Source organism: Camelina sativa, chromosome 10 (genome assembly GCF_000633955.1).
Source record: "Camelina sativa cultivar DH55 chromosome 10, Cs, whole genome shotgun sequence".
In the NCBI taxonomy this organism is placed as follows: Eukaryota; Viridiplantae; Streptophyta; class Magnoliopsida; order Brassicales; family Brassicaceae; genus Camelina; species Camelina sativa.
The window spans coordinates 1,858,192-1,870,617 of NC_025694.1; the positions used below are offsets into that span (position 1 = coordinate 1,858,192).

General features: G+C 35.0%; 4 protein-coding genes and 1 pseudogene across 4 annotated transcripts in view; all 5 read left to right on the forward strand.

The window, feature by feature from the left end:
* LOC104716488 (long chain base biosynthesis protein 1-like) overlaps window positions 1-922 on the forward strand; it is a 10,977-nt gene extending 10,055 nt beyond the window's left edge. Inside the window, exon 13 of the mRNA XM_010433871.2 lies at window positions 696-922. The gene's annotated coding sequence lies outside the window, so the exon portion shown is untranslated. The remainder of the gene's footprint in view (window positions 1-695) is intronic.
* Window positions 7-920, forward strand: LOC104716489 (long chain base biosynthesis protein 1-like). The gene is made up of 3 exons (XM_010433872.1): window positions 7-88; window positions 182-309; window positions 387-920. The coding sequence occupies exons 1-3, from the start codon at window positions 46-48 to the stop codon at window positions 555-557; spliced, it is 342 nt and encodes a 113-aa protein (XP_010432174.1). The 5' UTR covers window positions 7-45; the 3' UTR covers window positions 558-920.
* LOC109126798 (phosphatidylinositol/phosphatidylcholine transfer protein SFH12-like) lies at window positions 1,308-2,717 on the forward strand. Its single transcript, XM_019230645.1, has 6 exons — window positions 1,308-1,329; window positions 1,431-1,544; window positions 1,649-1,974; window positions 2,057-2,323; window positions 2,419-2,496; window positions 2,595-2,717. The coding sequence occupies exons 2-6, from the start codon at window positions 1,529-1,531 to the stop codon at window positions 2,715-2,717; spliced, it is 810 nt and encodes a 269-aa protein (XP_019086190.1). The 5' UTR covers window positions 1,308-1,329; window positions 1,431-1,528.
* On the forward strand, window positions 2,763-6,065 carry LOC104719958 (phosphatidylinositol/phosphatidylcholine transfer protein SFH12). Its single transcript, XM_019231354.1, has 14 exons — window positions 2,763-2,784; window positions 2,886-2,999; window positions 3,104-3,429; window positions 3,512-3,778; window positions 3,874-3,951; window positions 4,050-4,151; window positions 4,244-4,293; window positions 4,382-4,481; window positions 4,563-4,637; window positions 4,747-4,812; window positions 4,910-4,970; window positions 5,066-5,469; window positions 5,563-5,637; window positions 5,739-6,065. Exons 2-14 carry the CDS (start codon window positions 2,984-2,986, stop codon window positions 5,751-5,753), a joined length of 1,635 nt encoding a protein of 544 aa, XP_019086899.1. The 5' UTR covers window positions 2,763-2,784; window positions 2,886-2,983; the 3' UTR covers window positions 5,754-6,065.
* Window positions 8,561-11,716, forward strand: LOC104716490 (annotated as a pseudogene).

Below are 12,426 nucleotides of genomic sequence, written 5' to 3' on the forward strand. Positions count from 1 at the left end.
AGTGCTGCTATCACCGCGATTGATGTCATTGATCAAAACCCTGATATGTTAGTTAAGCTGAAGCAAAATATTGCTCTGTTATGGAAAGGTTTGATATTTCAATCTTGTACAGCAACAATTAGAGTTTGATTAGTTTGTTTTATCTTCTCTGATTTAAAACGAAACGCTTGGAACAACGCAGGATTGTCAGATATCAAGGGGATGTCGTTAACAAGCAACCCGGAATCACCTATTGTTTTCTTGAAACTAGAGAAATCTAGCGGTTCAGCTAAAGAGGATTTGCTTCTACTTGAGAAAATGGCTGACCTTGTAAGTTCATTGTTTTTTTGCAAAACCAAATCTTAGACCCTGTCGCCCCATTTCTTGACATGACTAGATGCATGCAGGCTCTGAAGGAAGACTCAGTGTTGGTTGTGAGTTCTAAAAGGTCGTTTCTTGATAAATGCCGGTTACCTGTGGGAATCAAACTCTACGTTTCAGCAGGACATATTGAATCTGATCTTCTTATAGCATCCGAGTCGCTCAAGAGACTTGCTTCAGAGCTACTCAAGTCCTGAAACACCAAAACACATCGAGAGAGCACTCTTTTTCTTCAAAAAAACAACACATGCGTTTGAGAATATAGACAACAACAGAATTGGCAAACTCAACGGCTTGCAGATGTTTATAGAGCCGATTCCTAAACCGCGGTTATGGTACTTTCAGTACTAGGCTTGTGGTTGATCTGAAGCTACAGTTGACGAAGGAGAGAATTCTCGAAGACAAATGGCTTCTTGTTCTTTACGTTTATGAAATTTTTTTTCCAAATGTTCTCGTTTGATATTTATTTTTCCCCTCTTTCTTATTCTATTGATGATGAAGTAGCTTAGTGTTGTTGCATAAATTCTAAAAGTTTCAATTTATGGGAAAAAAATTCATCTGATGATGACTTGTCGCACAAGAAAGTTGTTTTGCATATAAAGCCCTCTCTCAAATCTCAAACAAAATTGACATGTTAGTATAAGACTCGTGTGCGTATAATATGAACGAAGTACGCCAGATACAGTGCACATGATAATATAACAAGACAACCCTTCTTAGCTCTTAGCCCGTTGTCATATCTCACTTGCTCTGTTTCTAAATTGTATAATTATAACTTGATATAACCAACAGAACTGTGACCAAAAAAAGAAGAAGAGTCAATGGTTGGGGAAAGAGAGAGAATATGAGGTGGAGATTATCTCGACGTTAATGGAGCCGAGAATCCAAAGGAACGATTTTGAGAGATTTTCGGACCAATCTCATTCTCCTTTTTATCTTTCTCCATCTTCTCATTTCCTCTTTGCAGAGGTAATTTTTCTATTTTTGTTTCTCTCTCTTTTGTTCTGTTTCATTCCTCCATGTTCATCGGAAGTTGATTTGTAATTAGGGATGTGTTCTTTTTTTGGCAGGAATTTGGCAAAGGGCATTGGTTAAATAATAAGACACTCTCGTTAGAGTGCTCGTCCCTCGTGCCCTTACCTGCCTATTCCAACTATCTGGCAAAATCATGTCTTTGAACCAAAGTAAGAAAATAAAGATAAAAAGCCTTTTTAGTTCTTGATCTTGTCTTCTGTTATCTTCTTGTTCTTGAATGTTTTTTTGTTTTGTTTTGGGGTTGTTTAATTAGATGCCGAGTTGAAACCAAGGATGGGCTCTTTTAAGAAGAGGAGCTCTTCTAAGAATTTGAGGTATTCAATGACCAAGAAAAGAAGAAGTAGCAAAGTGATGTCTGTGGAGATCATCGAGGATGTGCATGACGCCGAGGAGTTGAAAGCGGTTGACGCCTTTCGCCAATCGCTTATACTCGATGAGCTACTCCCGGAGAAACACGATGACTACCATATGATGCTTAGATTTTTGAAGGCCAGAAAATTTGATCTTGAGAAAACCAAACAGATGTGGACTGAAATGCTTAAATGGAGGAAGGAGTTTGGTGCTGACACTGTCATGGAGGTATTACTTATTATTCAAGGAACGTTTTGAAAATTTTAAAATTGGTCTGATCATTTTTGGCTCTTTGTTTTGCGTATTTTAGGAGTTTGATTTCAAGGAAATTGATGAAGTGTTGAAATACTACCCTCAAGGACACCACGGAGTTGACAAGGAAGGACGACCTGTGTACATTGAGAGGCTAGGTCAAGTAGATTCTACCAAGTTGATGCAAGTCACAACCATGGATAGGTATGTGAACTACCATGTTAGGGAGTTTGAGAGGACCTTCAATGTTAAGTTACCAGCGTGCACCATCGCAGCAAAGAAGCATATTGATCAAAGCACAACTATTCTTGATGTCCAAGGAGTGGTATGTAAAAAAGTTCACAAAATCAACAAAACCCTACACTTTATAGCCATGGTCACTAATTAGAATCTCCCATGGCCTCCTTATTGTTATAACAGGGACTCAAAAACTTCAACAAGGCTGCTAGAGACTTGATCACACGTCTTCAAAAGGTCGACGGTGACAACTATCCTGAGGTGTGTTTTTACATTTCTATGCTCAGTCATCTTCCATTAGTCCCAACTTCTTTTACCTATGAACTAGCAGTTTAAATTTCTTAACGTCTTTGGATCAGACCTTGAACAGGATGTTTATCATCAATGCTGGCTCAGGATTCAGAATGTTGTGGAACACGGTTAAGTCCTTCCTTGACCCAAAGACTACAGCAAAGATCCATGCAAGTATTCAANGATTTTGAGAGATTTTCGGACCAATCTCATTCTCCTTTTTATCTTTCTCCATCTTCTCATTTCCTCTTTGCAGAGGTAATTTTTCTATTTTTGTTTCTCTCTCTTTTGTTCTGTTTCATTCCTCCATGTTCATCGGAAGTTGATTTGTAATTAGGGATGTGTTCTTTTTTTGGCAGGAATTTGGCAAAGGGCATTGGTTAAATAATAAGACACTCTCGTTAGAGTGCTCGTCCCTCGTGCCCTTACCTGCCTATTCCAACTATCTGGCAAAATCATGTCTTTGAACCAAAGTAAGAAAATAAAGATAAAAAGCCTTTTTAGTTCTTGATCTTGTCTTCTGTTATCTTCTTGTTCTTGAATGTTTTTTTGTTTTGTTTTGGGGTTGTTTAATTAGATGCCGAGTTGAAACCAAGGATGGGCTCTTTTAAGAAGAGGAGCTCTTCTAAGAATTTGAGGTATTCAATGACCAAGAAAAGAAGAAGTAGCAAAGTGATGTCTGTGGAGATCATCGAGGATGTGCATGACGCCGAGGAGTTGAAAGCGGTTGACGCCTTTCGCCAATCGCTTATACTCGATGAGCTACTCCCGGAGAAACACGATGACTACCATATGATGCTTAGATTTTTGAAGGCCAGAAAATTTGATCTTGAGAAAACCAAACAGATGTGGACTGAAATGCTTAAATGGAGGAAGGAGTTTGGTGCTGACACTGTCATGGAGGTATTACTTATTATTCAAGGAACGTTTTGAAAATTTTAAAATTGGTCTGATCATTTTTGGCTCTTTGTTTTGCGTATTTTAGGAGTTTGATTTCAAGGAAATTGATGAAGTGTTGAAATACTACCCTCAAGGACACCACGGAGTTGACAAGGAAGGACGACCTGTGTACATTGAGAGGCTAGGTCAAGTAGATTCTACCAAGTTGATGCAAGTCACAACCATGGATAGGTATGTGAACTACCATGTTAGGGAGTTTGAGAGGACCTTCAATGTTAAGTTACCAGCGTGCACCATCGCAGCAAAGAAGCATATTGATCAAAGCACAACTATTCTTGATGTCCAAGGAGTGGTATGTAAAAAAGTTCACAAAATCAACAAAACCCTACACTTTATAGCCATGGTCACTAATTAGAATCTCCCATGGCCTCCTTATTGTTATAACAGGGACTCAAAAACTTCAACAAGGCTGCTAGAGACTTGATCACACGTCTTCAAAAGGTCGACGGTGACAACTATCCTGAGGTGTGTTTTTACATTTCTATGCTCAGTCATCTTCCATTAGTCCCAACTTCTTTTACCTATGAACTAGCAGTTTAAATTTCTTAACGTCTTTGGATCAGACCTTGAACAGGATGTTTATCATCAATGCTGGCTCAGGATTCAGAATGTTGTGGAACACGGTTAAGTCCTTCCTTGACCCAAAGACTACAGCAAAGATCCATGCAAGTATTCAAAAACCTCTTACTATTGACTGTGCTTGTTTTATTTTTTTGAATGATTTTAAGTTTAAATAATTAGCTTGTTTGAATATCAGGTGCTTGGCAACAAGTACCAAAGCAAGTTGCTTGAGATAATTGATGAGAGGTGAGAGCTCCACAAGAAGATTAGCATACAAACTACTTTATGCTTTCTGTTGATCGATGACTGACGTTCTAATATCAATTTGTACCAGTGAACTTCCTGAATTCCTTGGAGGTTCATGTACCTGTGCTGACGAAGGAGGCTGCATGCGCTCTGACAAAGGCCCATGGAAAAACCCAGAGATCATGCAGGTGAATAGTCTTTTTCCTAATTCTTACTACAATACATCAACATTAATGAACAAGTGTGAACTTATACATTTGTTCTTACAGAAAGTTCAAAATGGTGATCACAAATGCTCAAAGAGATCCCAAGCTGACAACATTGCAGAGGACACCATCCCTGAGGTCTTTCTTACTTTGAGCTTACCTATATATGCTGTGAATACGTTTCCTTTCATTGAATCTTCATCACTCCTACCAATGCTAGAGAAACTCATATTCTATAATCCTTTAGGGAAATGATGAATCTACAACAGAGCCGGCTTCTGAAGAGGAAAAGGCTTCAACAGGGGTCGAAATTGTAAGAGTGACCAACCTCTATATCCTAGATAACAAGTGTAGCTCATCAACATAACCAACAATTTAAAAATTCTCCTTATGCGTTTCTTTCTACTCAGGTCCCGGCCGCTCACCCAGCCTGGAACGTGCCAGAAGCTCACAAATTTTCCCTCTCAAAGAGTATGATGATGATTCTTGTGAATCCATTTGTTCTTACAGTTTGATTGTTTTACATCAATGTTAAGCTCAAAGTTTCTTCTTTTTTTTCTAAGCAGAAGAAGTTTATGCTATTCAAGAAGCGTGTAGCAACGCTACAAACGATGGAGGGAGGTCTCCTATTTTCACCGGGGTCATGGCTCTTGTGATGGGTGTTGTCACGATGATTAGAGTGACTAAAAACGTTCCAAGGAAACTTACCGAGTCAACCTTATACTCGAGCCCTGTGTACTGCGACGATGCGTCAATGAACAAGAGTGCCATGCAGTCAGAGAAAATGACTGTGCCTGCAATCTCAGGGGAAGATTTCATGGCCATCATGAAACGAATGGCTGAGCTGGAACAGAAAGTGACCGTCTTAAGCGCGCAGCCAACAGTTATGCCTCCGGATAAGGAAGAGATGCTTAACGCTGCCATTAGCCGGTCCAATATCTTGGAGCAAGAGCTTGCTGCAACCAAGAAGGTACATATATATTCTGAATCGTTCACATGTGTAATTACTAAAACTTCCTCCATTAAAGTTTTTGTTAAGGCAAATTTTTCTTTTTTGATGCAGGCTTTGGATGATTCACTTGGTCGTCAGGAGGAGCTAGTGGCGTACATCGAGAAAAAGAAGAAGAAGAAGAAGATTGTAAGTCTTCTTCTTTGTTTCAATTGAAACTTGAGACACAAGCCATCATGTTGTTATGTTCTCTCACTGAGTATCTTTCGTTCTGCTTCTTCTCCTTACAGTTCAACTACTGGTGAGGAACCATTAAGGGGGAGAAAGCCTCTTGAAGAGTTAGAGGCTTGCATGGTGGATTGATAATGTTACTTTTTGTGTGTGTGTGTGTGTGTATTGTGTATCCAAATGTCTCGACCAATGCGTGCGCTCACAAATCATCAAAGCCAAAGCTAACTGTAAAACCAATTTCTCGTTTTTAACCAAAAAAATTATTAAAGAAAGTTGAAAAGAAAGAAAATTTTGTTCTTTCTTTCTGTGTATATTATTATACTTTCTTATAAATTTTCATGTACATCTAAATTGCAAATTGTATTTTGTCACATTATATGAAATTAGCAAGTAGCGTAGCAACTGGAAAATAGAAATGTTATCGTATGGTCTGGACTATCCCAAGTGAAAAAGGAAATAACACCAAAGAGTAAAAAAAAAATTATGGGGTCCACCAAAAGCTTATCATTAATCAACGAAATCCACGTGGCAACATGCATCCACGTGTGTTTTTTTCTTATCTAAAATATTTTAGACCGCGAACCTATATATTTTAGTTATTTGTAATTTAGATGGTATGTTGTAATTGTTTTGTGAAAATCTGAATATCTTTTTACCGAAATTTGTTTTTTATATTTTTGCTTCTAAATTTAATTGCGTCAAATTGTTAGAGACTAGATTTAAACCCGTGGTACACCATATGCATATAATTTATATTTTATATTGTATATTTATGTTAAATATTGAATGTTTTATAAATAGATGAGTTATTGTATGACTAAATATTTATATTATTTTTTTACCTGTAATACAGGTCATGACCATTTGTTTGTTATATTTAGTTTGTTTTGTTTAGTGTTTGAGATTCTATTTTGATTTTTAATTATTATAACAAAAAATAAGGGATCTAAATACATAATCAATAATTATACACTGTGACTAAGTCATATTTTTCCTAATGATTTAATTATTTTATATAATCTTAGTTAAATCAACTTGATTTTATGTTAAATATTCTAAATAGTAGTGTTGATAAATAATTAATTGAGGATTTAACCCGTGTTAACACAAATTTAATAATATTTTATTAATTTCAACATGTTCTCTTTATAACTCATCTACTATGTAATCACATTATATAGTATTTTAGAAATTTTAATTTTACATATTCGTAATAATTAAATTTTATATTAAGTTTATATATGTTAATTATAATATTTAAATAATTTTCAATCGAAGTTTTTATTACGTTAAGAATCAAATTGTTTTTTTCTTTGTTTACGAAGAAGGATTCAGATATAGAATATCTTCAAAACACAGCATAATGTATGGTTAAATATATGATAGCTTTTATTTCCATATCGATTGCTGTTATTCTTTTAATTGAAATAAAATGTAAAATATTTAGGAAACAAAATCTGGAGTAATGTTTAGTTTTGGAAATTTTTAGGGGTTAATGTTGTAAATAACTTTTTAAATAAACAAAACTAAAAGGGCATAACACAAAATCTACTTCAAAAATGTTAATATAGATGGGACCGAGAAACTCTTATTAAAATAGTTCTTCCAACAAACAACATATTTTGTTGTTTGAAATCCAAATTTGATAAGAACAAATGTGAAAAAAATACAATTTAAAAAATCATTATGTGGCTGATCTCAAAGCATTCATATCATTCTATCAACTGTCATCACCCCTTATTTTATTACCTATGTAATTTCATCAAAATGATATCCTCTAAATACTTTAGTTTAATAATTTCAAAAAATATATTCTAAATTAAAAATTATACAACTTTCACATAATTTCAAAACGATTATTAAAGTGAACAAGTTGGGACCGCGAGAGAATCTCATCAAGACTATTGAGTTTTTTAACGTTCTTCTAACACTGCAGTCGAATGTGAAAATTATGACTTAAAAAGCAAAATTATTATGTCCATGATCTAAAAAACATTAATATGATTTGGATCAAACGCCATTACTACTTATTTCAATGCCTATGTAATTTCAGCAAAATGATATTATCTAAACACTTTAATCTAATACTTTATAAATTATATCCTAAATTAAAAATAATTAATTAAAATTTTAAAATAAATTAACATATTATTATTTTACAATTGTGTCAACTAATTACTCTATTGAAAATTTGTGAAATGTGTATTATATTTGTGCACAAAACTTGTTTTAGTACGAATATTTTAGTATATTGTATCTTAATATAATTTAAATACAGTTAAGATAAGTAATGGTAATTTTAATATAATAATAATTCAAACTATTTTAATTATATCTATATTAACATGTTTGAAGTACATTTTGTAATTTAACATTTTATTTGTAAGATTTGCATAATTAATCCTTTGCGATATAAATAAATGTTAAAACTTAGATAAAATTTTGTAATAAAATCTAATTAAGAATGTTTTACTTTCCTTAATTATGATTTTTTATGGAAAACTTTCCTTAATTTAATTTTTAATGGAAATATCTATACAAAATCACAATTCAACAACACAACTTTTTATTGCCAATATATTTTAATATTATATTATCTATATTAAAAAAAAACTTAATCAATTATAATATAAAAATATATATCTATATAAATAAAATAAAAAAATAATCTAAATCCTAGTTACCAGTTGAAAAATAACTAGTTGACATGTTTGGCAATTGGCAGCAAAGTAGACTTTCGGTTATTAGATAACATCAGAACCTAATTTGAATTCCGGATTGGTTATTTAATTTAAACCGGATCGGTTTATTAGAGAGAGACCTTCGGAGCCGTTTAGAAGGTTCCAGTCGTCGTCTTTGTTGCCTTTGTTGATAGAGAGTGAAATCAATAAATCCGAATCGGAGACGACGAAGACCCCAGTTTCCAGGTTTTAACTATGCAGATACTGAGGTGCCCATCGAGAGAGCACAGTTTCATTCTATATCTCTTCATCTCTGGTACAAAGAAACCTCGTCCATACGAATTTGCCCATCTCGTTGATTTTTTCCCTCTTTCGAAAACGTTAATCTTTTTGGCAAATGCGTGCAGCTTTTGTAATTGCTGCTGCATCTGTTCCCGTTCCTGATTCTAACTGCTACGCTCTTGACAATTCAAGTCGTCTTGTCGATTTTGTATCCTCTTTCTATTATTGTGTTGAGGCTTTATTAGTAAAGTAGTTTCCTTTGTTGCATTGCTTTGATTTAGTTTCTTGTAAAGCTGTTTCCTTTAACTTGGGTTTTGATCAGAGCAGTTGGATCGGCCATCCTTTTGAATATGATGGGAAGGTTGTGTGTATGTATTTATTATGTTCTCATATTATAATGCCGAGAGTTGGTTTTTTAAGGACTTTGGGTTTCGATTAGGTTTTGGTCTTTATTGGTATAGGAATTTGATCTGGTGGTTAGATTTTGCAAGGATGTTGAAACAAGAGGCCAGGCGGTATAATTCTTACATCATCAAAAACCTTTGTTCAACTCTAGATTCCACATGTATGACTTTTGTTGTTTGCAGGGATATGTTGATTTCGGACGATTTGACCCGTTAAGCTACTTTGTTTCTAGTTCTGGAAGTTTTGATTTCGTTCAAATAAGAGCTTTTCTCTTCTTTGCTCTGCTGTTTGGCATAAGGCATCATAGTTAGTTTTGGTTAGATATCTACACATGCAGTTCGGAACATGGATTCACTTGTTAATGTTTGGTTCATGATCTATGATATACATATAGGGGTTTTACCATGGCGACCTGTCAAAATGTGAACAGAGTTATGACAAACTTGGACGTACAGCACAGGTTAGAGATATCTACACAAGTGTCTTATTTTTGAAGGTTTTTTAGTGCTTCTATTCTTCTGAGTGTTGTTTCTCTGTTTTGTTCAGGTCAATATTATATGTGGGAACTGTGGTGATGGACGTTGTAAAGGTGTGTCTGCTTCTGTTCTGTTGTGTTCCATTACAGATGTTACTTTGAAATGCTCCTCAATTCCTGGAAAGCTATCAAGTTTTCATTCTTTTCTTTCTTTCTCCTATTCAGGTGGACTTGGATGCATATGTAGTGTCACCCAAGATTCAACTTGCAGGTCTGTCTGCTACTATTCGTCTCTTATTATCCACGAATCTTGGTATACAACAAATTCTTGCTCTTTCCCACTGGTCCAGAGTTACTGTCGAGTTGGCTATTCCATGTGAGAAACCTGGCCCGCGGGTGTTTAAGGGATTCACAGTCGGTTTGCATCCTCGCTCATGGGAAGTTGTAAGAAACGAACAAACCCAACTTCTTGGTAACAGTTTTTTTCATACTGAACATAAACTTCAAATTGGATTTGATTTTGGATTTTTGACCTGCAGATTTATAATGGGATGACACAGTTTGGATTTGATAAGCCCCGTCGCGAGTCTAGGTATGAAATCAAGAAATTTGTTTATTAATGTTTGAGTTGCTGTGTATTTACATCCTGAAGTGTTTCTGATTTGTAGTTTCAAGACCGAGCAGACTCATCTTACTCTCTATATGACTGCAATTGCTTCTCTTTCAACATTGGTAGGAAAGCCTATCATCAAGGTTTTCCCAGAGAATGGTCTTGATGTTAAGATAGCTGGTTCTTCCTTGACTGGGAACCATCCAACAACCTTATCTCCTTCAACTTTAGTACTGGATTGGAATTGTAATGAGTCCTGTTACCTTGCTTTTTGCATTGTGTCATTGATCTTTGCTACGAATTCTGTAACCTTTGTTGTTTTCTCTCGGAAATTTCAAAGGTGAGAAATCTCGGCGAACTCCATATGAAGTCAACGTCACCATCCCAGTGGATGGTTACGATCCTGTTCAGTTTTTCCTCACAAAACTCTGCGGTGAGCTTATTATACACTCGGCTTGATCATCCACAATGCACTCCCCTTGAGCTGAATATTTCCATTGCTTGCTCACTCTCCCCCTCTCTCTCTCTCTGACACAAACAATTTTTTGTTCCTAAATCATTTCAGAATACAACCAAGGTAGTGAAGGAGGATCAGCGAAGGGATGGCTATATTTGGAGTTTTTTCCTGCGTGTAAGTAAACCTCACTCTCAGAATCTTACTAACATTTACAACATAAACACATTAGTCTTGCACATAGTGCTTTGTAATTTTACATGCCGGTCATATAACTGGACAATTATTTCAATTCTTGTGTTCTCGTGTGTTTCTTCTGATCAGATTCCTCGTTGCATCTATGCTTTTCTGCTGTGGAGGCTTTATTTACAAAACAAGAGTAGAACGTGTGGTAATCTTCAGTCCATCTACTTCCATTCTTGATTTTCTATTTCTTCTTTCACGCTGCACACACACATACACAGTCACTGACATGTTCATATGGATGCAGCGTGGAATTGAGGCATTGCCAGGGATGTCACTTCTATCGGGATTACTAGAAACTGTAAGTATTACAAGAAAAGTCCAAGGATTTCATTTATGAAAAATCAAGGACTAAACTCATTGGTGGTTATGGACCTCTCAAGATACAATTTCCATGTAAGCTAATTGATTTTGGTCTTCATATATAGGTGAGTGGAAGTGGACAAAGCTACTCAAGAACTGAAGACATCAACAATGCATTTGCTAATGAAGTCTCATGGGATCGCTCTTCCGCATCCTCTACTCAAACAACAACGCAGAGACCAACTGAAAGAACATATGGTGCGATCTAAAATTGTTAATTGCCTTACGATATGTACTGTTTCAAGCCATGGTATGGCAAGCTAGTGATCTGCAATTTTCGGATTTTACTTTTTTTGATGTTTAGTTTCTAGAAAGAGGGGAAAATGTTAAAAGAGTCAAAAAGTTAAAGGCCTTCTTCACCTTGAGGTTGCTTTTAACTGCAGATTCCTGTGTTATAATCGAAAAAGACAAAACCAAAAAAAAGGTGTCCTTTTCTTTGCTTTGGTTACAAGAACAAGAGTGTGTTTGTAAAAGTCAGCAAAGATTGAAACTTAAAGAAGAGAATTTTTTTTGTCAAAGGAGTAGTTAGAATCTCTTCCTACTCTCTTGTCTTTCTCACTTACACAAAAAGACTTGGACTTTGTCTACGCAAACATGTTCTTTCAACCTAGTCCTTTAAATATATCACTATTTTTGCATTCCTCTTTAAGATTTTAGTTAGGTCATAGGTCTAGGGTTTATATGATTTAGTACTATCTTAATATATGATCTGATTATTCTGTTCATACTTGGCTACCTCGCTTTTTATCCTACTTCTACAAAAAAGACAGATCAGTAAGGATTATTCTCTTATTAATTCAACTTTCGAAAATAAAATCTCGATATTTCGTGATTGAACTAAGACAGATCAGTAAGGATTATTCTCTTACCAATAAGGTAAGTTATGTTTCTCTCCATCTTACGTTGAAGAAGTCAGAAAAGTTAAACATCAATATTGAAGACTTTTATGTCAGTAATTGGCATTTTTAATTGTCTACTCAATTGACACGATGACAAGCTTCAAATATCTTTGAAATTAGCCTATTCAATAATTATAAAAATCTATTTATATAGTATTTTGTTAAATGTGCGCTTAGTGAAAAGGTATCAATAAAGAAGTCGAGGCCAAACGATATGGTGAAGCAAGAAATTTCCCAATATTTATTCCTAGGGAGAGATTTTTAAATTCTTCAGCGTTCAAATTATTGTTATGAGTCGTTAAAATATGGATGAAGATTAAAAAAAAAAAAAAAAA